The sequence below is a fragment of the Macaca nemestrina genome, chromosome 14, assembly GCF_043159975.1.
Source record: "Macaca nemestrina isolate mMacNem1 chromosome 14, mMacNem.hap1, whole genome shotgun sequence".
Lineage (NCBI taxonomy): Eukaryota > Metazoa > Chordata > Mammalia > Primates > Cercopithecidae > Macaca > Macaca nemestrina.
Window position 1 is genome coordinate 65988618 of NC_092138.1, and position 21457 is coordinate 66010074.

At 43.2% G+C, this 21457-nt stretch overlaps 1 protein-coding gene across 3 annotated transcripts in view; it reads left to right on the top strand.

Annotated features, from left to right (window-relative positions):
* The window catches only part of LOC105485788 (maternal embryonic leucine zipper kinase), a 120664-nt gene that overhangs the window by 81286 nt on the left and 17921 nt on the right, over positions 1–21457 (top strand). For all 3 annotated transcript variants that reach the window (XM_071078009.1, XM_071078011.1, XM_071078010.1), the window contains 3 exons: positions 3198–3284; positions 12181–12312; positions 18281–18403. In XM_071078009.1, coding sequence (XP_070934110.1) covers positions 3198–3284; positions 12181–12312; positions 18281–18403 — 342 coding nt within the window. The remainder of the gene's footprint in view (positions 1–3197; positions 3285–12180; positions 12313–18280; positions 18404–21457) is intronic.

Sequence of the window (21457 nt, forward strand, 5' to 3'; positions counted from 1 at the left end):
ATAATGCAAGGCTGTCTCAGTCTGTTTGAGCTGCTATGACAAAATACCATAAACTGAGTGGCTTAGAGAGAACAGAAATTTATTTCTCACAGTTCTGGAGGTTGGGAAGTTCAAGATCAAGTCATCATAGAGCTACAGTTCTGAAGGGTAAAAATAAAGAAAAAAAAGATCAAGGCACCAGCAGATTTGGTGTTTGATGAGGTCCCACTTTCCGGTTCATAGAATGGTTCTTTCTTGCTGTGTCCTCACATGATGGAAGGGGACAATGGGGAAAGGCCTCTGGAGCCCCTTTCCTTCCCTTTCCCTTTCCCTTTCCTTTCCCCTTTCCTTTCCTCTTTCCTCTTTCCTTTCCTCTTTCCTTTCCTTCTTTCCTTTTCTTTCTTTTCTTTCTTCTTCTGAGATAGGGTCTCATGCTTTTACGCGGGCTGGAGTGCAGTGACTTAATCATACGTCACTGTAACCTTGAACTCTTGGGCTCAAGTGATCCTCCCACCTCAGCCTCCTGAGTAGTTAGGACTGTGAGCCATTGCACCTGGCTAATTTTTGAATTTTTTTTGTAGTAACGGGATCTTGCCGTATTGCCCAGGCCAGTCTCCAACTCCTGGCTTCAAGTGATCCTCCCACCTCAGCCTCCCAACGCCCTGGGATTACAGGCATGAACCATTGTACTTTGACCTGGGGCCTCTTTTATAAGGGTACTAACCCCATTTATGAGGGCAGAGCCCACTCATGACCTACTCACCTCCCAAAGGCCCAACCTTCTAATACTATTACACTAGTGATTAGGTTTCAGCATATGAATTGAGGAGAGAAATTTATCTTTACTCTTTCTGTTCATGATGGTAGCCTTACTTTCTCTTGAGCTTTTTGTTACAAGTGTGATGTTCAAAACAAGGGAAGCTCATGATATTGCCCTGCTTTGTGCTGGGCAGACCTCTCATGTTATGTTTGGTTCTGAATACCTCACTTCGATGTATAGTATCAACCTAGAGTGTGATCTAAAGAAAGGGCCAGAATAGTAAGGGGAGTTAATCAATAAAGTGGAGGTTGGCAGAACTAGAAAACAGAAGACTTGCAGAGGAAAGGTTGCTTATAATAGGAATACTCAAATTTCTGAAAGGCTCTTCTATCATAGAGGAAATAGAATTATGACTGTTAGTGAAAATAACCATTTTTTGAGGGCCTACTCTGTTGAGATGTTGTACTAGGCACTTGCTCTATGTTGCATATATTGCAGGGCGCATACCATCTCTCTCTAACAGATGATGAAACTGAGACTCAGAGGTGTAGTCATGTTCAAGGCCAAATGGTTATTAGTCCTGTTGCAGTTAAAACTAAGGTCTGTCTAATTCCAAAGCCTGTTAGCCATCAGGTTGTACCAATTCCCAGTGGACAGAGATCACAAGGAGACAGACCTCAGGCAGCAGGAGGGAGATGCTAACCATTCCAGCTGTTCTGTGTACACTTTAGAGGAGGCCTTTAAGCAGAACGTAAAGCATCCCTCACTTGGGCTGCCATAAAGAGAGTTGTTTTTTGAAATGGAGTTTTGCTGTTGTTGCCTAGCCTGGAGTGCAATGGTTTGATCTCAGCTCCCCATAACCTCCGCCTCCCGGGTTCAAGTGATTCTCCTGCCTCAGCCTCCCGAGTAGCTGGGATTACAGGCATGTGCCACCACACCTGGCTAATTTTGTATTTTTAGTCGAGATGGGGTTTCTCCATGTTGATCAGGCTGGTCTCGAACTCCTGACCTCAGATGATCCACCCACCTCGGCCTCCCCAAGTGTTGGGATTACAGGCGTGAGCCACCGCACCTGGCCTAAGAGAGTTCGTATGTTGGAAACATGAACTTTGAAGTTATATTCCTCTGCTTCTCTTCCCGTGTAATCTTCTGAGCTCCCTTCCAGGTCCAGGCCAGGCTATTCCTGCCTTTTTGTTCTCAGTGATCCTTGTTTGGTTCTGAGAACCCATTTCCGGCCCTACCTTTAGTGAGGTACCATCATGTAGGGATTATTTGGATAATTTCTGTCCTTAAGCAAAATGAATTTTGTGTAGAGGCTTTTACTTATTCTTTTTTAAAGTTGTAGTTCAGCATAATAATGATTATGTGGCATCTATGGCACTGTCGTAAAGGTTCCTTGAATTGTGCTAAACATAAATATAATGAGAGGTACCCTGTGCTCTACAAGTCTGAATCTTTTACCAGTCTGTTGTATAACCACTGATTTTAGATGCCTAGGTGGCTGCTCTTTGATGAAAATACCAACGCAGAGGCCGGGCACAGTGGCTCAAGCCTGTAATCCCAGCACTTTGGGAGGCCGAGACGGGCGGATCACGAGGTCAGGAGATTGAGACCATCCTGGCTAACACGGTGAAACCCCGTCTCTACTAAAAAATACAAAAACCTAGCCGGGCGAGGTGGCGGGCGCCTGTAGTCCCAGCTACTCGGGAGGCTGAGGCAGGAGAATGGCGTAAACCCGGGAGGCGGAGCTTGCAGTGAGCCGAGATCGTGCCACTGTACTCCAGCCTGGGCGACAGAGCGAGACTCCGTCTCAAAAAAAAAAAAAAAAAAAAAAAGAAAATACCAATGCAGGTATCGCAGTAGGGAAGGGGGATATACAGTCCCTGGGCTGTACAACAGAATTTTTTTTTTCTTTTTGAGACAGTCTCACTCTGTTGCCCAGGCTGGAGTGCAATGGCACAATGTCAGCTCACTGCAGCCTCTGCCTCCTGGGTTCAAGTGATTCTTGTGCCACAGCCTACCAAGTGTCTGGGATTACAGGCACTCACCACCACGCCCGGCTAATTTTTGTATTTTTATTAGAGATGGAATTTCACATGCTGGCCAGACCAGCCTCAAACTCCTGACCTTAGGTGATCTGCCCGCCCCAGCCTCCCAAAATGCTAGGATTATAGGCATGAACTACTGCGCCCAGCATTGTACAACAGAACTTTAACAACAGTTGCTCAGATAATGATGGGGATATAAAGAGCTGGGAAAGAGCTTATCTTGAAATGCTTCCTGGAATATGCTTACATCTTAAAAGATTGTAGAGAATGTTGATTCTTCCCCAAGAAATTGACAAATTCATGTTTTACATAATGATATTTGATTGTATAAAGTATACTGATTTTAAAATGTCAAAACAATGATATATTTGTAATTTTTTGTTAATAAAGTGCATAATTTTTTTTTGTAGTTTATTCACCTTGATGATGATTGCGTAACAGAACTTTCCGTACATCATAGAAACAACAGGCAAACAATGGAGGATTTAATTTCACTGGTAAGAAATACAGCACGGGCTGGGTGCAGAGCTCACGCCTGTAATCCCAGCACTTTGGGAGGCCGAGGTGGGAGGATCACTTCAGGTCAGGAGTTCGAGACCAGCCTGGCCAGTGTGGTGAAACCCCGTCTCTACTAAAAATACAAAAATTAGCCGGGTGTGGTGGCACGTGCCTGTAATCCTAGCTACTCAGGAGGCTGAGGCACGAGAATCACTTGAACCCAGGAGGCAGAGGTTGCAGTGAGCTGAGATCCCGCCCCTGCACTCCAGCCTGGGTGACGAGAGCTAAACTCCATCTCAAAAAAGAAAAAGAAAAAAAAATACAGCAATACAGCATGAATTTGAGAGTAATATCTTTTGTTTCATTGTTCTTTATTTTATCAGTACATGAAAAATACTGTAGCATTTTCAGACCTATGATTTTATTATGGGTACAAATATTGCATTTAAAAAATATTTACATATGATTTCCACACAATCCTGATGTGTGCTAGATATTTTCTTTAAAAATGAACACTCCATACTTAAAACATTGATGAAGAAGCATTACAGTGAAAAAATAATTAAGAAACAACTGGCCGGGCGCGGTGACTCAGGCCTGTAATCCCAGCACTTTGGGAGGCCAAGGCGGGTGGATCATGAGGCTGGAGTACAGTGGCCAGATCTCGGCTCACTGCAAGCTCTGCCTCCTGGGTTCACGCCATTCTCCTGCCTCAGCCTCCCGAGTAGCTGGGACTACAGGTGCTGCCACCTCGCCCGGCTAGTTTTTTTGTATTTTTTAGTAGAGACGGGGTTTCACCGTGTTAGCCAGGATGGTCTCGATCTCCTGACCTCGTGATCCGCCCGTCTCGGCCTCCCAAAGTGCTGGGATTACAGGCTTGAGCCACTGCACCCGGCCAAAAAATCTGAATCTTAAATGTAACATACTTAAGCCAGGTGCGATTCCTCATGCGTGTAATGTCAGCACTTTGGGAGTCCGAGGCGGGCAGATCATGAGGTCAGGAGATCAAGGCCGACATGGTGAAACCCCGTTTCTACTAAAAATACAAAAATTAGCTGAGTGTGGTGGCACGCCCCTGTAATCCCAGCTACTTGGGAAGCTGAGGCAGGAGAAAGACCTGAACCCGGGAGGCGGAGGTTGCAGTGAGCCGAGATCGCGCCACTGCAATCCAGCCTGGTGACAGAGTGAGACTCCGTCTCAAAAAAAAAAAAAAAAAAAAAAAAAAAGTAACATACTTAAGAGTTTCGATAATCATTGAAAAGAAAGTCTTTAAAATGGTATATTTTATGACATCTCTACCTATAATTGTCAGACTTAAAAGTGAAATGGAAATACAAATTATTTGCTTTCCTTCTGATGCATAAAACATAACAAAGCATAGTAGAGGTTGTTTCCTGGTGTTACAACTCTCTAAAGAGCTTCTCAGTTATTCTTAAAGTTAAGCATGACCAACATCAATAATGCAGTGAGGAAAGTAATATTTTTTATTCCTTTGTACTTTTCTCTCATTCTTAAATCCCTGTTCATACTTCATTGAGTCCCAGGGATGAGTAGGATATAGGCTACTCACTGTCAATCAGAGATTCTCACCTTGGCTGTACAGTGGAATTTCTTGGGAACTTTAATCCTGATGTTTAGGTCTCAACCCCACAGATGATGATTCAGTTGGTCTGGGGTTTGGCCAAGGCATCAGAATTTTTTTAAAGCTTCCCAGCTGATTGTGGTATGCAGCCAGAGTCGAGAAGTAGTGCTCTAGATTCTTGCTGTTCAATGTGTGGTCTAGGACCAGCAGCATCAGCATCAACATCTAGGTGTTTATTAGCCATGCAGAATTTCAGGCCCCACCTCAGACCTACTTAATTGGAATCTGTGTCAAATCTCCAAGTGGTTCATATGGTCAGTAAAGCTTCAGAAGTGTTGGTCTAGGTCAGTTCTCAACCAGGAGTGATTTTGGCACTCAGGGGGCATTTGGCAGTGACTAGAGACATTTTTGGTTGTCATAACTGGGGTTTGTGTATGTGCACTAATGCCATCCAGTGGGTAGAGGCCAGGGATGCTGCCAAACATCCTTCAATGCACAGAAGAGCCCCTCACAACAAACAATTATCCAGATCAGATGTCAACAGTGCCAAGGTTGAGAAACCCTTGTCTGGGTAGCTCAGGGAATTCATACTGGCTCTACATACTTTCCAATTCGAACAGCCTCAGAAAACCAGGTTTGAGATTAGCCAGCGTCTGTTATGTTTTTCTGTGACATCCTGAGACCTCTGCCTTCACTTTTGGGGCTGATGAGACAGGACAGAGAGAGATTAGATTAGATTAGTGTGATCTATATGCTGGTATGGTGCTGCTGATCTTTGTACAGAGAGAGAGTAACAATATTTCTTTCAAACATTCAACTCATAATGTGTCTGGAATTGGTGGGTTCTTGGTCTCGCTGTCTTCAAGAATGAAGCCATGGACCCTTGCGGTGTTACAGTTCTTAAAGATGGTGTGTCCGGAGTTTGTTCTTTCAGATGAATTCAAATGTGTCTGGAGCTGCTTCTTTCTGGTGGGTTCGTGGTCTCGCTGACAGGAGTGAAGCTGCAGACCTCTGCGGTGTTACAGCTCATAAAGGCAGCATGGACCCAAAGAGTGAGCAGCAGCAAGATTTATTGCAAAGAGCAAAAGAACAAAGCTTCCACAGCCTGGAAGCAGACCTGAGCGGGTGGCCACTGCTAGCTAGGGCAGCCTGCGTTTATTCCCTTATCTGACCCCACCCACATCCTGCTGATTGGTCCGTTTTGACAGAGTGCTGATTGGTGCATTTACAATCCCTGAGCTAGACACAGAGTGCTAGACAGAAAAGTTCTCCAAGTCCCCACCTAGGTTAGCTAGATACAGAGTACCAATTGGTGTATTTACAAACCCTGAGCTAGACACCGAGTGCTGACTGGTGCATTTACAATCCTTGAGCTAGACACAGAGTGCTAGACAGAAGAGTTCTCCAAGTCCCCACTAGGTTAGCTAGATACAGAGTACTGATTGGTGTATTTACAAACCCTGAGCTAGACGCAGAATGCTGATTGGTGTATTTACAATCCCTTAGCTAGACATAAAGGTTTTCCAGGTCCCCACTAGACTCAGGAGCCAGCTGGCTTCACCTAGTGGATCCCCGCACTGGGGCTGCAGGCAGAGCTGCCGGCCAGTCCCGAGCGGTACCTGCACTCCTCAGCCCTTGGGCGGTCGATGGTACCTGTTGCCATGGAGCAGGGGGTGGCAGGGGGCGGCGCCCGTGGGGAGGCTTGGGTAGCGCGGGAGTCCACCGCGGAGGGGGTGGCTAGGACATGGCGGGCTGCAGGCCCCGAGCCCTGACCTGTGGGGAGGCGGCTGAGGTTCAGCGAGATTTTGAGCGCCGTGCACGTGTGCAGGCGGTGCTGAGGAGTCCCAGGCAACCTCAGCAGCTGCTGGCCTGGGTGCTAAGCCCGTCACTGCCCTGGACCAGCGGTGCTGGTCGGCCGCTCCTTGTGCAGGCCTGCTGAGCCCACACCGGCGCCTGGGCCCGCGGGAACTCGCGCTGCACTCGCGTGCAGCCCCGGTTCCCGCCCGCGCCTCTCTCTCCACACTTCCCGGCAAGCAGAGGGAGGCGGCTCTGGCCTCAACCAGCCCAGAGAGGGGCTCCCACAATGCTGTGGTGGGCTGAAGAACTCCTCAAGCGCCGCCAGAGTGGATGCTGAGGCCGAGGAGGCCCCGAGAACGAGGGTTGCTAGCATGTTGTCACCTCTCAATAAGAACTCCCACTTTTATATTACATACAGGAGCACTCTGGTACTGCTTTTTATATGCAGCAGTGAGTCTCCTATGTCTTGTGATTTTGACTGATCTCATTGTATTTCTTTTGAGATTCCCAACAGTACTTTCCTTACTTTCTCCCTGTTCCTCCAGCCCTGAGTGGCTCTGGATTGTGGCAGCAGCCAGTCCTCTGCTAGAGGACCTTCACTAAGGGTCACATGTGTGTTCAAGAACCTATTCAGTCCAGGACAGATCCATTTTCCCCATCCCTGTGATGTAAACACCCATGCGTGTAAAGACTGAAGGCCTCAGGAGGAGGGTCAGAGGAAGGGTGGGGCCACTCCTCCGTGTCTCTACCCCTCTGCACTAGTAGCTGCGTCTCCTCAACCCAGGTGCCTGGACACTTCTTTAACATTTAACTGGGGATTTAAAGATGTTTTTAGTTTTCTAGAAATGGAACTTTCTGGTGGGTAACCCTATCACTTTACTTTCAGACATTTGACTTTCAAAAGAGGGAATTGCCTATAAAATAAGGGAAACCTTTGTCTTAGACTTGTGGCTTGACATCACCTGAAAGCATAACTAATGTGTTGATTTATCTGTTTTTGAACACAGAACTCTCCTGTGGTGCATCTTATAATGAGAAGTATACAATGGCACTGGCCAGAAAGTTATAAAAAAGATGCTTTGTTTGCCTAGGGAAAAGGAAGGTTTAGAGGATGGTTGTAGAAATCCTAGGCATGATTAGGAAACTCCATCTAAAACTCTTAGCACTATCCAGGAATTGTTTACAGTGCCTGAGTTATGCCATCCCATTGTTGATAAGAAAGTGACAACTTGTTTCTTAGCCATTGTCTCTAGTCAGTTTATGACACCTCTTTCAAAAAGGTGGCTATAATACATGGGGATATCATAGATATGGGGTGGAAAAAAGTCTTTAATGTAGTTTTTGGAAAGTGGAGAGTGATTATAAGTACATAGTTTCCTCCCACCATAGTTTCCCAGACACCTTCTCTATGAAGCCTCTTCTTTTCATTTTTCTTTTTTCTTTCTTTTTTTCTTTTTTTTTTTTTTTTGAGATGGAGTCTCCCTCTGTCGCCAGACTGGAGTGCAGCGTCACAATCTCCACTGCCTGCAACCTCCGCCTCCCGGGTTCAAGCGATTCTCCTGCCTCAGCCTTCCCTATAGCTGGGATTACAGGCGCCTGCCACCACGCCCAGCTAATTTTTGTATTTTTTGTAGAGACGGGGTTTCACCATATTGGTCAGGCTGGTCTCGATCTCCTAACCTCAAGTGATCCACCCGCCTCGGCCTCCCAAAGTGCTAGGATTAAAACATGTATGAGCCACTGTGCCCAGGTATGAAGCCTTTTCCGTCCTTTCTTTGCCTCATCCTGTTTGGATTAAAGGCAACATTTCATAATTTATGATAGTATTTTATGCTTCCTCTACTAGATTGATTGGGCCATTATGCGAATTTCAAAGCTTATACTATGATCGTGGCCATCTAAGTTATTAACTAATAAAATTCATTACTGAAAACAGAGTTGGTAGTTGACTTTTGAGTCATGTACTTTGTGAGGGGGCTACATAGCATGAAAGACTATTCAGTACTATTAAAAGTTAACACTTTTGTAGGGCAGATAGCCCCGTAGTTTTCTCAGTATATTATTTAGAAACTTTCCATTAAACATAGTGGATTGAACAGCTAAGTTTACATCGAACACTTCCTAAAACCTTAACAAAAAGGGATAAAAAGGCAAAACATTTACAAACAATAAAAGGGGAGACAAAGGGATGTCATTAGAAGTTTGGAAGATATAGATAAGTGGTATAAGTGGTAGTTGTTAGAGCATTTTGGAGAAAACTGAAAGCTAAGTGCTTGCAGTGAGAAAAGGCATCAAGCAAATGGATGAGAGCTCCAGAAAGGCTCAGGAATCAGAGGTACCAGGAGCTTCTGAAATCAGGGAAGTGAGGAGGGAAAACAGGAAGATGGGTGAAAGCCTGTATTGGAAGCAGTTAGAACCCTAGATTCCTTTCTCTACCTGTGCTGCATAACAGCCTTCTCTTCCCCATCCCAGCAGAAGACTGGAGGTCACAAGGCATTCTTGTACCAGACACAGCTTAGATGCGGATAATGAACCATTCTGAACCATTCTGAAATGGATGCACAAAGTCTTCATATTGAACAGTGAACCACCATCTCGAATTCCCTTCCCTATTCAACTTTGAGAATGCTGAAACCAGGATTTGTATCCTATTTGCAGTGAGGGTGGGGAAAATAGTAGAAGATTTATCTCTAGGGAAAAGCTAAGATAAATGTCCTACTATATCAGTGGTTGAGAGTTCAGGTTCCTGCCTGTTCATCTTGGAGAAGAGCCTTCAGGGTATTGAGCAGCCCCATCATACACATAGAGCCTCGAATCAGCTGTACAACATACTTCTTCACTTTTAAGTAGAAACAGACAACCAAAAATCACTAGAAATTTGAGAAAACTTCTAACATGAAAGTCGGAGATCAAAACAAATGGAGTAAGGTAGGGAAAGGAAAGAATAAAAAGTAGATACTGAGAAAAAAAAAAAAACGCAGATATGCAGGGAGCAGGAGAAAATGGCTAAAAACTGCTTATTAATATTCTCAGATAAGAGAAGTGATTTTCATTCTTGACATAGGAATAAGATGAATAAAAATGAACATTCCAAGAGATAGCTCTTCAAAATCTAAAATGTGACCACAGAAATTAAAAGCTCAGTAAAAGTGTTGGAAAATGAAATTAATTTGAAATCTTTTAAAAGTAGAACCTGGCTCAGCTGGGCGCGGTGGCTCATGCCTGTAATCCCAACACTTTGGGAGGCTGAGGCGGCGGGTGGATCACTTGAGACCAGGAGTTCGAGACCAGCCTGGCCAACATGGTGAAACCTCATCTCTACTAAAAATACAAAAATCAACCAGGTGTGGTGGCATGTGCCTGTAATCCCGGCTACTTGGGACCCTGAGGTGAGAGGATCACTTGAACCCAGGAGGCAGAGGTTGTAGTGAGCCGAGATTGCACCATTGCACTCCAGCCTGGGTGACAGAGCAAGACTCTGTCTCAAAAAAAGGAAAAATAATACAAGAAGAAATATTCCAGGCTGGGCACTGTGGCTCATGCCTGTAATTCTAAACCTGAGAGGCCACGATGGGATGATTGGTTGAGTCCAGGAGTTCAAGATCAGCCTGGGCAATATAGTGAGACCCTATCTCTATTTTATTAAAAATTAAAAAAAAAATTTAAAGTTAAAAACAAAAAAGAGAACTATTCCAGAACTGAAAAATACGAGTTTTCAAGAATGAAGAGGCCTAACCTGGGATGAAACAGTAGATGAAAATAGATTCACACCAAGGCCTGTTCTAGTGGAATTTCAGAAAACGGGGAAATGATAAGATTCAGGAAGTTTTCAAAGATAAAAATGAAAGTTCATACACAAAGACTGGAGAATCAAAACCTAAATGACCATAGGTTTTTCAGTAGCTGTACTAGAATCAAGAAGAGTATATTGCCATCAAAACCGTGAAGATTATTATCAACCCAGAATTCTCTGCTTAACCAAATCAGAATCAAGTGTGAAGATAGAATGCAGTCATTTATCAGACATGCAAGATCTCAAAAAATTTGCGTCCCGTGCACGCACCCTCAGGAAGTCACTGGAGGATGTGTTCCACCAAAATGAGAGAGTAAACCAAGAAAGAAGAATACTTAGGATCTAGGAAACTGGGGCTACATTGTAAGATAGAGAGGAAAGGAATCCCTAGACTGACAACTGGGTAGCTGGCTGAGAAGCTGGTCCAGAGTGGAGCAGAGGATGCAGACATCTGGTGGAATCTCTCTAAGTGGGGAAGCAGTTAGCAGATGTGTGTGAACATGTTGAGAGGAGGTAAAGTGTTGAAGAGGGTGGAGTTCAATTTGTGAGGAATAACTGACTCTTTTATTTTTATCTTCAGGAAGAACAAAGGTATAAAAAAATGGAAATGCAAGAATAGCACCCTGTGTGGTTTAGCTGCAGAGCTGATATTCAGCCAGCATGACCACATTGGTTGTTAAAATATTGGTGTATTTATATACTGACTGGTAAATAACCACTGTCTCCAGTGCCCTCCATGTTGCCCTGTTACTTCCCTTAGACACCCTGGACACTACTCCCTCCCCTCTTCTCACAATTAAAAGATTAATAATTGGAAAGGCAGGCGTCTCCTAGGACCCTACTGACCTCTTGGCCTCTATTTTGATGGTTGGTGTCAGGGTACCAATTAAATATTTTGAACATTATCCCTGCTTAGTTGTGAATGCTATTTACATAATCATCATAATGCAAATATTAACTTAGCTAAACATTGTGATAAAATTATAGTAGGAGGATACAGGGAAAAGATGTATGGGAAAGGGAGGGAGTTGTACTAGAGCTAAATTCGTATTTCTCATACTAGGAAATGTATACATAATATTTGAAGCTAAAAAGAGTTTTAAACCATGTAAGCATTTAGTTTAGAAATACAGAATTAAGGCTGTGTGCGGTGGCTTACACCTGTAATCCCAGCACTTTGGGAGGCTGAGGTGGGCGGATGATGAGGTCAGGAGATCGAGACCATCTTGGCTAACACGGTGAAACCCCATCTCTACTAAAAATACAAAAAATCAGCTGGGTGTGGCGGCGGGCGCCTGTAATCCCAGCTACTTGGGAGGCTGAGGCAGGAGAATGGCGTGAAGCTGGGAGGCGGAGCTCTCAGTGAGCCAAGATTGCGCCACTGCACTCCAGCCTGGGCGACAGAGCGAGACCAAGATTGCGCCACTGCACTCCAGCCTGGGCGACAGAGCGAGACTCTGTCTCAAAAAAAAAAAAAAAAAAATACAGAATTAATAACAGAAGAAACAGCTAAAAGTGTTTAAAAGTTGTTCCTTAGGGGGAGTGGAAATTGTATGTGTGTGGAGGTGTGGTACGATGGTTGCTGTTTTCCATCATATGCCTTGTAAACCTATTGGCTTTTAAAGTTCTGAATGTTATACTGAAGAAAAAAATTAATTGAAAATAGAACATCATTTCCACAAACAAGTAGTCTTCTAACCAACTTGATTTTCTTTTCCTTTAGTGGCAGTATGATCACCTCACAGCTACCTATCTTCTGCTTCTAGCCAAGAAGGCTCGGGGAAAACCAGTTCGTTTAAGGCTTTCTTCTTTCTCCTGTGGACAAGCCAGTGCTACCCCATTCACAGACATCAAGGTAAGTGTTACAGCCTGTTGTGTCTTGCCACATGCCCTCCCTGTTCCTGAGTGCGTATACTACTGGGATGGTAAACTTTCTGGTGTCAAGGAGTCAGAGGCAAGACGTTTTATGATTTCAATATTTTTGATGAGAAAAATGGGAAGATCTAAAGTTGAGCTCTAATTTTTTTTTTTTTTTTTTTGAGACAGAGTCTCACTCTGTCATCCAGGCTGGAGTACAGTGGCGTGACCTCAGCTTACTGCAACCTCTGCCTCCTGGATTCAAGTGATTCTTGTGCCTCAGCCGCCCGAGTAGCTAGAATTACAGGTGTGCATCATTATGCCTGGCTAATTTTTGTATTTTTAGTAGAGATGGGGGTTCGCCATGTTGGCCAGGCTGGTCTCAAACTCCTTTCCTCAAGTGATCAGCCTGCCTTGGCCTCTCAAAGTGCTGGGATTATAGGCATGAGCCACCGTGCCCGGCCTCTAAAATTCTGAATGTTAAAATGGCATTTTACAAACCTCCTCCCCCAGCCCCTTCTTTTACATAATAGCAATTCCTGATGGCTGTAGAAAATGTTTAAGCCACAGATGAGAATTTACCTATAAACCTACTACCTATGGAGGATGTAGTTAACGTTTACTGTATCCTTTCAGTCTTTTTTTTTTTTTTGAGATGGAGTCTCACTCTTGTTGCCCAGGTTGGAGTGCAGTGGCATGATATTGGCTCAATGCAACCTCCACCTCCTGGGTTCAAGTGATTCTCCTGCCTCAGCCTCCTGAGTAGCTGGGATTACAGGCACACATCACCATGCCCAGCTAATTTTTGTGCTTTTAATAGAGATGGGGTTTCACCATGTTGGCCAGGCTGGTCTCAAACTCCTGGCCTCAAGTGATCCTCCCGCCTCAGCCTCCCAAAGCGCTGGGATTTTAGGCATGAGCCACCGTGTCCAGCCTCTAAAATTCTGAATGTTAAAATGGCATTTTACAAACCTCCTCCCCCGGCCCCTTTTTTTTTCATAATAGCAATTCCTGATGGCTGTAGAAAGTGTTTAAGCCAGGCCGGGCGTGGTGGCTCATGCCTGTAATCCCAGCACTTTGGGAGGACAAGGCGGGTGGATCACAAGGTCAGGAGTTTGAGACCAGCCTGGCCAATATGGTGAAACCCCGTCTCTACTAAAAATACAAAACTTAGCCAGGCATAGTGGTGAGCATCTGTAGTCCCAGCTACTTGGGAGGGTGAGGCAGGAGAATCGCTTGAACCGGAGAGGCGGAGGTTGCAGTGAGCTGAGATTGTACCATTGCACTCCAGCCTGGGCGACAGAGCAAGACTGTCTCAAAAAAAAAAAAAGAAAAAGAAAATGCTTAAGGCACAGAAGAGCTAAAAGGAAAATAGAATTTACCTATAAACCAACTACCTGTGGAGGATGTAGTTAACATTTATTGTGTCTTTCCAGTCTTTTTTTAAGTATGCTTTTATATAATTTACATGCATTTAAGTGCTTTTAAAGGACACATTATTGAATTGCAGAGAACAAATAAATTGTTGGGAATAAGATCTGTGATACAGAATATATAATACTTTATAAGACATAAAATATTTTGATAAATATTTTGATATTTATGTTAAGGGTTTAGGCTTTTGTTTCTTTTAAAATTTGCATACCGAAATGGAGCATGTTGATTAGTGTTTCTTCTTGTGTTATTCTGAGCAGTAGCTAGAGCTCCTGCAGTTCTTGCATGAGAGTGAGTTATAACCAAATTATTTTTCTCTACTTTGCTGTCTTTGTCTCAGTTTTCTTTGTCGTGGACTTCAAAAAAATTTTTTGTTTTATTTTTTGAAACAAAGTCTTGCTTTGTTGTCCAGGCTGGAATACAGTGGTGCAATCATGGCTCACTGCAGCTTCAACCTTCCAGGCTCAAGCGATCATCCTGCCTCAGCCTCCCAAGTAGCCAGGACTACAGGTGTGTGCCACCACACCTGGCTAATTTTTAATTGTTTGTAGAGATGGAGTCCAGCTGTGTTGCCCAGGCTGGTCTTGAACACCTGGGCTCTAGCAATGCTCCCTCCTTTGCCTCCCAAAGTGTTGGGATTATTGGCATGAGTGACTGCACCTGGCCTGTCGTGGCCGTTTAAAATGGTGAAGAAGCTTACATACATAGAGGCACGTGTCATTCCTAAATGCTTGTGTTAGTCCTTGTTTTCTGTGTGATTCTTTGTATTTCCCATGGCTTAAAATTCAGCTATCCAAATACTTTGCCAGATGGGTATGGAACTTTGTAATGTCATCTTCCCTCAGATTAATTCAGGTTGCAATGTAAATAATCTTAGCACTAGGAAATTGCACCTCATCCTCAGAGAGAGGTAGTTGGCCCTCTATGAAATTCAAGATAACACAATAGACTATGTGGATGAAAGTTTTTTCTTTTTTTCCCCTTTGTAGGCCTCAAAACTGTAAAAAAAAAAAAAAAAAAAAGTTAAAATGCCACCTCTTTTGTGATCTTTTGTTGAATTCCCCCTCCCTTAAATTCCTTTAATATCTCATTTAGGTCTCCTTTTGGTACTCATCAGTCATGTGCTACAGGTATAGTGGGTCTTATGTCACTGCCAGACCTAACCTGCCCCCCTTTTTCCCTCCCTGCTTGGTCAGTACACTGGCTATTGTGTAAAGAAATCTCTGAAGGGAGATAATCTTATTCCTGCATGGTTTTCTAGTCTGTTGTCGGAGAGTTTTAATGGCTGGTAAATATTCTGTGCCTAGGCAGCTCTTTTGCACATGGACTCCGTGAATCAGCCAATCCCTCATCCCGCCCACACTGCCAAACCCTTTAAACTTTCAGGTGCAAGTAACACATTTGGGTCCCGGGAAATGCAAAACCCTGAATTTTGCTTCTGCTCAAGGTAATTGGAGAAAACTATTAGATACCTATACCTCTATGTTTAGAAAAACCACTTTCATTAAATTTTAAAATTTATGACACCTCAGTTAAGGGGCCTGAGACATTTTCCTAAGCCATTGGATTGTCTTTTTTTTTTTTTTTTTTTTTTGTGAGACGGAGTCTCGCTCAGTTGCCCAGGCTGGAGTGCAGTAGTGTGGTCTTGGCTCACTGCAACCTCCGCCTCCTGGGTTCAAGTGATTCTCCTGCCTTAGCCTCCTGAGTAGCTGGGATTACAGGTACATGCCACCACACCCAGCTAATTTTTGTATTTTTAGTAGAGATGGGATTTCACCATGTGGTCAGGCTGGTCTCGAACTCCTGACCTCAGATGATCCACCTGCCTCAGCCTCCCAAAGTGCTGGGAATACAAGCGTGAGCCACCATACCCGGCCTGGATTTTCTTATATCTGAATTGACCTGATCTCAATTGATCTGCTTATATGAATTATAAGTGGAAAAGACCTGGAAAGATATTTACTCTTATCTTCCATCTACTACATAATGAACATTTACCTAATAATTTAATTATTTGCAAAGTCATATTATTGAATCAATTTTATGGCAGATCAAGAGACATTTTAGTGACAAGAAGTGAAATAGAAATCAAATTTTGGGTTCTCTTCTGATCTTTATGCAAATTGCTGAGACATGAAGCAAGTCACATAGTCTGGTTGTACTGTTCTTCCCCTTGATAGAATTATCCCTTTTCTCTGGGGTGTTTATAAGAAAGTAAGTAATCCTGATAATCAATCAATAGATGGCCCTTTCAGTGAAACAGCAATACAGACTGATCCAAGAATCACAAATGACCACATCATCATCAGTGTCATTAGCATTTTCAGGCCCCATGCTGGGCTGCTGGGAAACAAATCTGTGTAAAGTAGGGTACTTGTTCTCTACCAGTCAAGTTGAGGCAAGACATATATATACATAGATAATACTGCATCATAGTAGATGATGGGGGCCAGAGAAGTGGCCAGAGGTGCCCTGAGGAGCTTTAGAGGACAGGAATGATCACCATGGGATCCAAACTGGACCAACAGTCGAGTTGGAAAGATGGAAAAGAAGTGGCACAACATTCAGGGCAAGATAAATGGAATCAGCAAAAGCATGGGCACCTAATTTTGCTTGATGTATTCTGTTGACAGTGGCTGGACTTGTGTTTAAAAAGAGTTCAAGTAGGGGAAGAGAGAGAGAAAGAGAGAAAGAGCGAGCGAGCGAGCAAGTGAGCTGGAGGGGTGGACAAGAGCCAGATAGTAGAAAACCTGAAAATGCACATCAGAATTTTAGACTTTGTTCAATAATTAATGAGGAGCCATTGATTTTTGAGCAAGAGAGAGAGACATGAACATGATTTTGAAAAATTCGTCCAGTGGTGTATACAATTGTTCAGTCAGGGGTGATGTGTGTGCTATTAGTCCCTACCGGAGTACCCGTGACAGCCGTCATTCATACAGCACTGTACTTCCCTCCACCAAGCCTAGACTTAGCTTTAGGATTTTTCTCAGCCTAGCTCTTCAGGCACCCAGTTCCAAATGATGGTAACTGGTAATCCTGGAGAACTCTGTCATCCTTGGTTGGGAGGGTGGAAAGATGAGTGGTACAGACAATATTGTCTGTTTGAATAGTCTAGGTATGAGAAGATTTGTCCTTGATCTAGGATAGTGGCAGTATGACTTTGGGAAGAAAAGGATGAGATATAACAAATTCAAGTAAAATTGCTTGGCTAGATTAACAAGATATTAAGGGAAAAGAAAGAAAGGAGAAATAAAATGCAAGTACACCCACAGTCTTGAATTCAGGGTATAATTACTATACCCTTAGTTTATAGAGGAGGAAGAATGAAAGAACGTAAGTTATCTGGTGGCATTGTTAGCACAAGACCCCAAATGTCCTGTCCCTGGGAGATCCTTCATAAGGCTAATTTTCTTCCTGGTAGAAATTACTCACTACCCTGTATATTTTTACAAAGAAGAAACATATATTTCGAAGTTGTTTCCCCTCCATCCTCTACTTTGTCAGATCTTTTTATTTGTAAATTTGCAGTAGAGTCGTCTGGTATTATAGTGATTATGTGGTAATGAAAAGTAGTATGCCATATAACATAAGAATGTTGCAAGACATATTATTTGAGAGTCAGACATTTTCCTTTCTGATAATTTGAACTGAAATTTTCTGACTTCCTTTTTCTGACTGGATGGTCAGCTCCTTCATTATAGTGTCTCCTATTCATTTTTGTTTCCAAGGCCTTGCCCTATGCCTGGAATACAGTTTTGTGCTGCATAAAGATAACATTGGACTGCATTTATGATGATGGTCCCATAAAATTATAATACCATGTTTTTACTCTACTCTTTCTCTCTCTCTCTTTCTTTTTTCCTTCCTTCCTTCCTTCCTTCCTTCTTATCTTTCTATCTTTCTTCTTTCTTTCTTTTTTTTTTTTTTTTTTTTCAGAGTCTCGCTGTATTATCCAGGCTGGAGTGCAGTGGCACAATCTCTGCTTATTTTAACCTCCACCTCATGGACTCAAGCGATCCTCCCACCTCAGCCTCCCAAGTACATGGGCCTACAGGCACATGCCTGGCTAATTTCTATTTTTTGTAGAGACGGGGTTTCACCATATTGCCTAGACTGGTCGCGAACGCCTGAGCTTAAGTGATCCCACCTGTGTTGGCCTTCCAAAGTGCTAGGATTACAGGCATGAGCCACCACGGGGACGGCCTTTTTCTATGTTTAGATTTGTTTAGATACATAAATGTTTATTGTTGTGTTAAAGCCACCTACAGTATTCAGTACAGTAACATCCTACACAGGTTTGTAGTGTAGGAGCAATAGGCTATAACATATAACCTAGGTGTGGCCTAGGTGTGTAATAGGCTCTGACATCTCAGTTTGTGTAAGTACCTTTTATGATGTTCACACAATGATAAAATTGCCTAATAACACATTTCTCAGAATGTCTCTGTCGTTAAGTGATGCATGACTGTATTTTAAATATTGAATCATAATACTGTTGTCTTTAAGTTCTTCTGTCTTTCATTGAATAGTCAAAGAATCGGAGTCTGGAAGATGTGACCACAAGTGATGAAAATTATGTGACTGGATTAATAGACTATGATTGGTGTGAAGATAATTTATCAACAGGTGCTGCTACTCCCCAAAAATCACAGGTTAGTAATTTTTATTACTATTTAAGGCAGAATCTATTGTTTCAATTATAAAAACAACCAGAGTAATGTGAAACCAAGGTGTGCTTGCAAATTTAATGAATGCTTAAGCCACCGAAAACGTTAATGAGAGATAACTGGAATATGAATGAAAGGGAAGTCAATTATATCCAATTTGAAGCAAGCCAAGATCCTATTTTAGAGCTCTTTACTGCTCCTTTATTTCCTGTTTATTATTATTATTTTTTAAGACTGAGTCTTGCTCTGTTGGCCAGGCTGGAGTGCAGTGGCACGATCTTGGCTCACTGCAACCTCTGCCTCCCAAGTTCAAGTGATTCTCGTGCCTCCTGAGTAGCTGGGATTACAGGTGCCTGCTGCCTCTCCTGGTTATTTTTTGTATTTTTAGTAGAGACGGGGTTTCACCATGTCGGCAGCTGGTCTCAAACTCCTGACCCCAGGTGATCCGCCCACCTCAGCCTCCCAAAGTGCTGGGATTACAGGCGTGAGCCACCGTGCCCGGCCTTCTTTTTTGTTTAAAATGAGGTATAATGAGGTATACTTTACATGTAGTTAAATAGGTAAAGTCACCTTTTTTAGTGTGTAATTCTGTGACAAATGCATACAGTTGTATAACCACCACCAAAATTAAGATATAAAACAGTTCATTACTCCTCAAAATTCCCTCATTCCCCTTGTGGCTAACTTCCCCTCCCAACTCTCGGTGGCGATTGATCTGTTTTTCTTTCCTTTTGATAATCTTTTTATTGTACTTTAAGTTTGTTGAGCTTTTTAGATTAATGAAGATTAGTATAGATTAATGTTTTTCATCGAATTTGGGAAGTTTTCAGATATTTTGTTTGCCCTACTCTCTTTGTTTTATCTTCTGGTACTCCCCTTCCATGTATATTGGCACACTTGATGATGCCCTGCAGTACTCTGAGGCCCTGTTCATTTTTCTTTATCTATTTGCATTCTGTTTCTCAGACTAATTTCAGTTAACTTGTTTCTAAGTTTCAGAAGTTTCAGATTCTTTCTTCTGCTTACTGAAAGTGCTGTTTAATCCCTCTAGTGAGTTTTTTGTTACAGTTATTGTACTCTTGAACTCCAGAATTTGTTTGGTTCTTTTAAATAATTTTATCTTTATTTATACTCTCTATTTATTGTGACATTGCTCTTACACTTTCCCTTGGTTCTTTAGACATTTCCTTTTGTTCTTTGAATATATTTAAAAACTGTGATTTTCAGTCTTTGCTTGGTAAGGCCCATGTCTGGACTTCTTCAAGGACAATTTCTATTGACTGCTTTTTTTTTTTTTTCCTGTGTATAGGCCATCCTTTTTTTTAAAGATGGAGGCTAGCTCTATCACCCAGGCTGGAGTGCATTGTGTGATCTCTGCTCACTGCAACCTCTGCCCCCCGGGTTCAAGCGATTCTCCTGTCTCAGCCTCCTGAGTAGCTGGGATTACAGGCACCTGCCATCGCCTGGCTAATTTTTTTTTTTTTTTGTATTTTTGTAAAGATGGGGTTTCACCAAGTTGGCCAGGCTGGTCTTGAACTCCTGACCTCAGGTGATCTGCCTGCTTCGGCCTCCCAAAATGCTGCGATTACAGGCGTGAGCCACCGTACCCGGCCATACTTTTTCACTTCTTTGCATATATATGTCTTGTAATTGTTGAAAACTAGACATTTAAAATAATATAATGTGGCAGCTCTGATAATCAGATTTATCCCCTCAGGATTTGGTATTATTGCTGTTTGTTGTTGTTGTTTAGTGACTTTTCTGAACTAATTCTGTAAAGTCATTTAGGTCAGTGTTGGGCTGCATTTATGATGATGGTCCATGAAATTATAATACCATATTTTTACTATACCTTTTCTCTGCTCAGTTAGCATAGCGATCAGCTAATGCTTGGCGAGGTTTCCTTAGATGCCTGGAATCAATATGTCTCTCAGTCTTTGTGCCGGCTCTGTGTACATCTGGGGTATGCCTTCAGCTTTCAGCCAGGCAGCCGACAACTCTGCCTTAGATTTCACTTCCTATTTGTATAGAACCTCACGGTCAGCTTGAGGTGAGATCTTAGATCCTTCCAAAGTATGGCTTTTTTTTTTTTTTTTTTTTTGAGATAGAGTTTCGCTCTTGTTGCCCAGGCTGGAGTGCAATGGCGTGATCTCAGCTCACTACAATCTTTGCCTCCTGGGTTCAAGCGATTCTCCTGCCTCAGCTTCCCAAGGAGCTGGGATTATAGGCATGTGCCACCACACCTGGCTAACTTTGTATTTTTAGTAGAGACGAGGTTTCACCATGTTGGTCAGGCTGGTCTTGAACTCCTGACCTCAAGTGATCCACCTGCCTCATCCTCTCAAAGTGCTGGGATTACAGGCATGAGCCACCACGCCCAGCCCCTTCTAAAGTCTTTCCTGAGCAAATGCACAGCCCTGGGTATGAGCACATCCTATACATGTACATTGGGCTTGTAGATTCCCTGGTATATTTTGGAGCTTTTCCAAGTCACTGTGGACATCTTATTCTCCAACTTTTTCTTTTCAGCATTTTTGTTAGTCTATTGTCATCACCAGCTGTTACCCACTGCTTCGGCAGCAGTAGCTGGGACTGTAGGCGTGCGCCACCATGCCCAGCTAATTTTTACAAAATTATTTTGTAGAGACAGGGTCTCAATATTTTGCCCAGGCTGTTCTCAAACTCCTGGACTCAAGAGATCCACCCGCCTTGGCCTCCCAAAGTGCTGGGATTACAGGCGTGAACCACTGTGCCTGGCACCTCTAAATCTTTTTAACAGATGCCACTGGGGAAAAGGTTTTTCACACTGGGCAGGCTCTGAGTAAGGTCAAATGAAGACAGCTTTCAGGCCGGGTGCGGTGGCTCATGCCTGTAATCCCAGCACTTTGGGAGGCCAAGGTGGATATATCACCTGAGGTCGGGAGTTCAAGACCTACCTGACCAACATGGAGAAACCCCGTCTCTACTAAAAATACAAAATTAGCCACGTGTGGTGGCGCATGCCTATAATCCCAGCTACTCGGGAGGCTGAGACAGGAG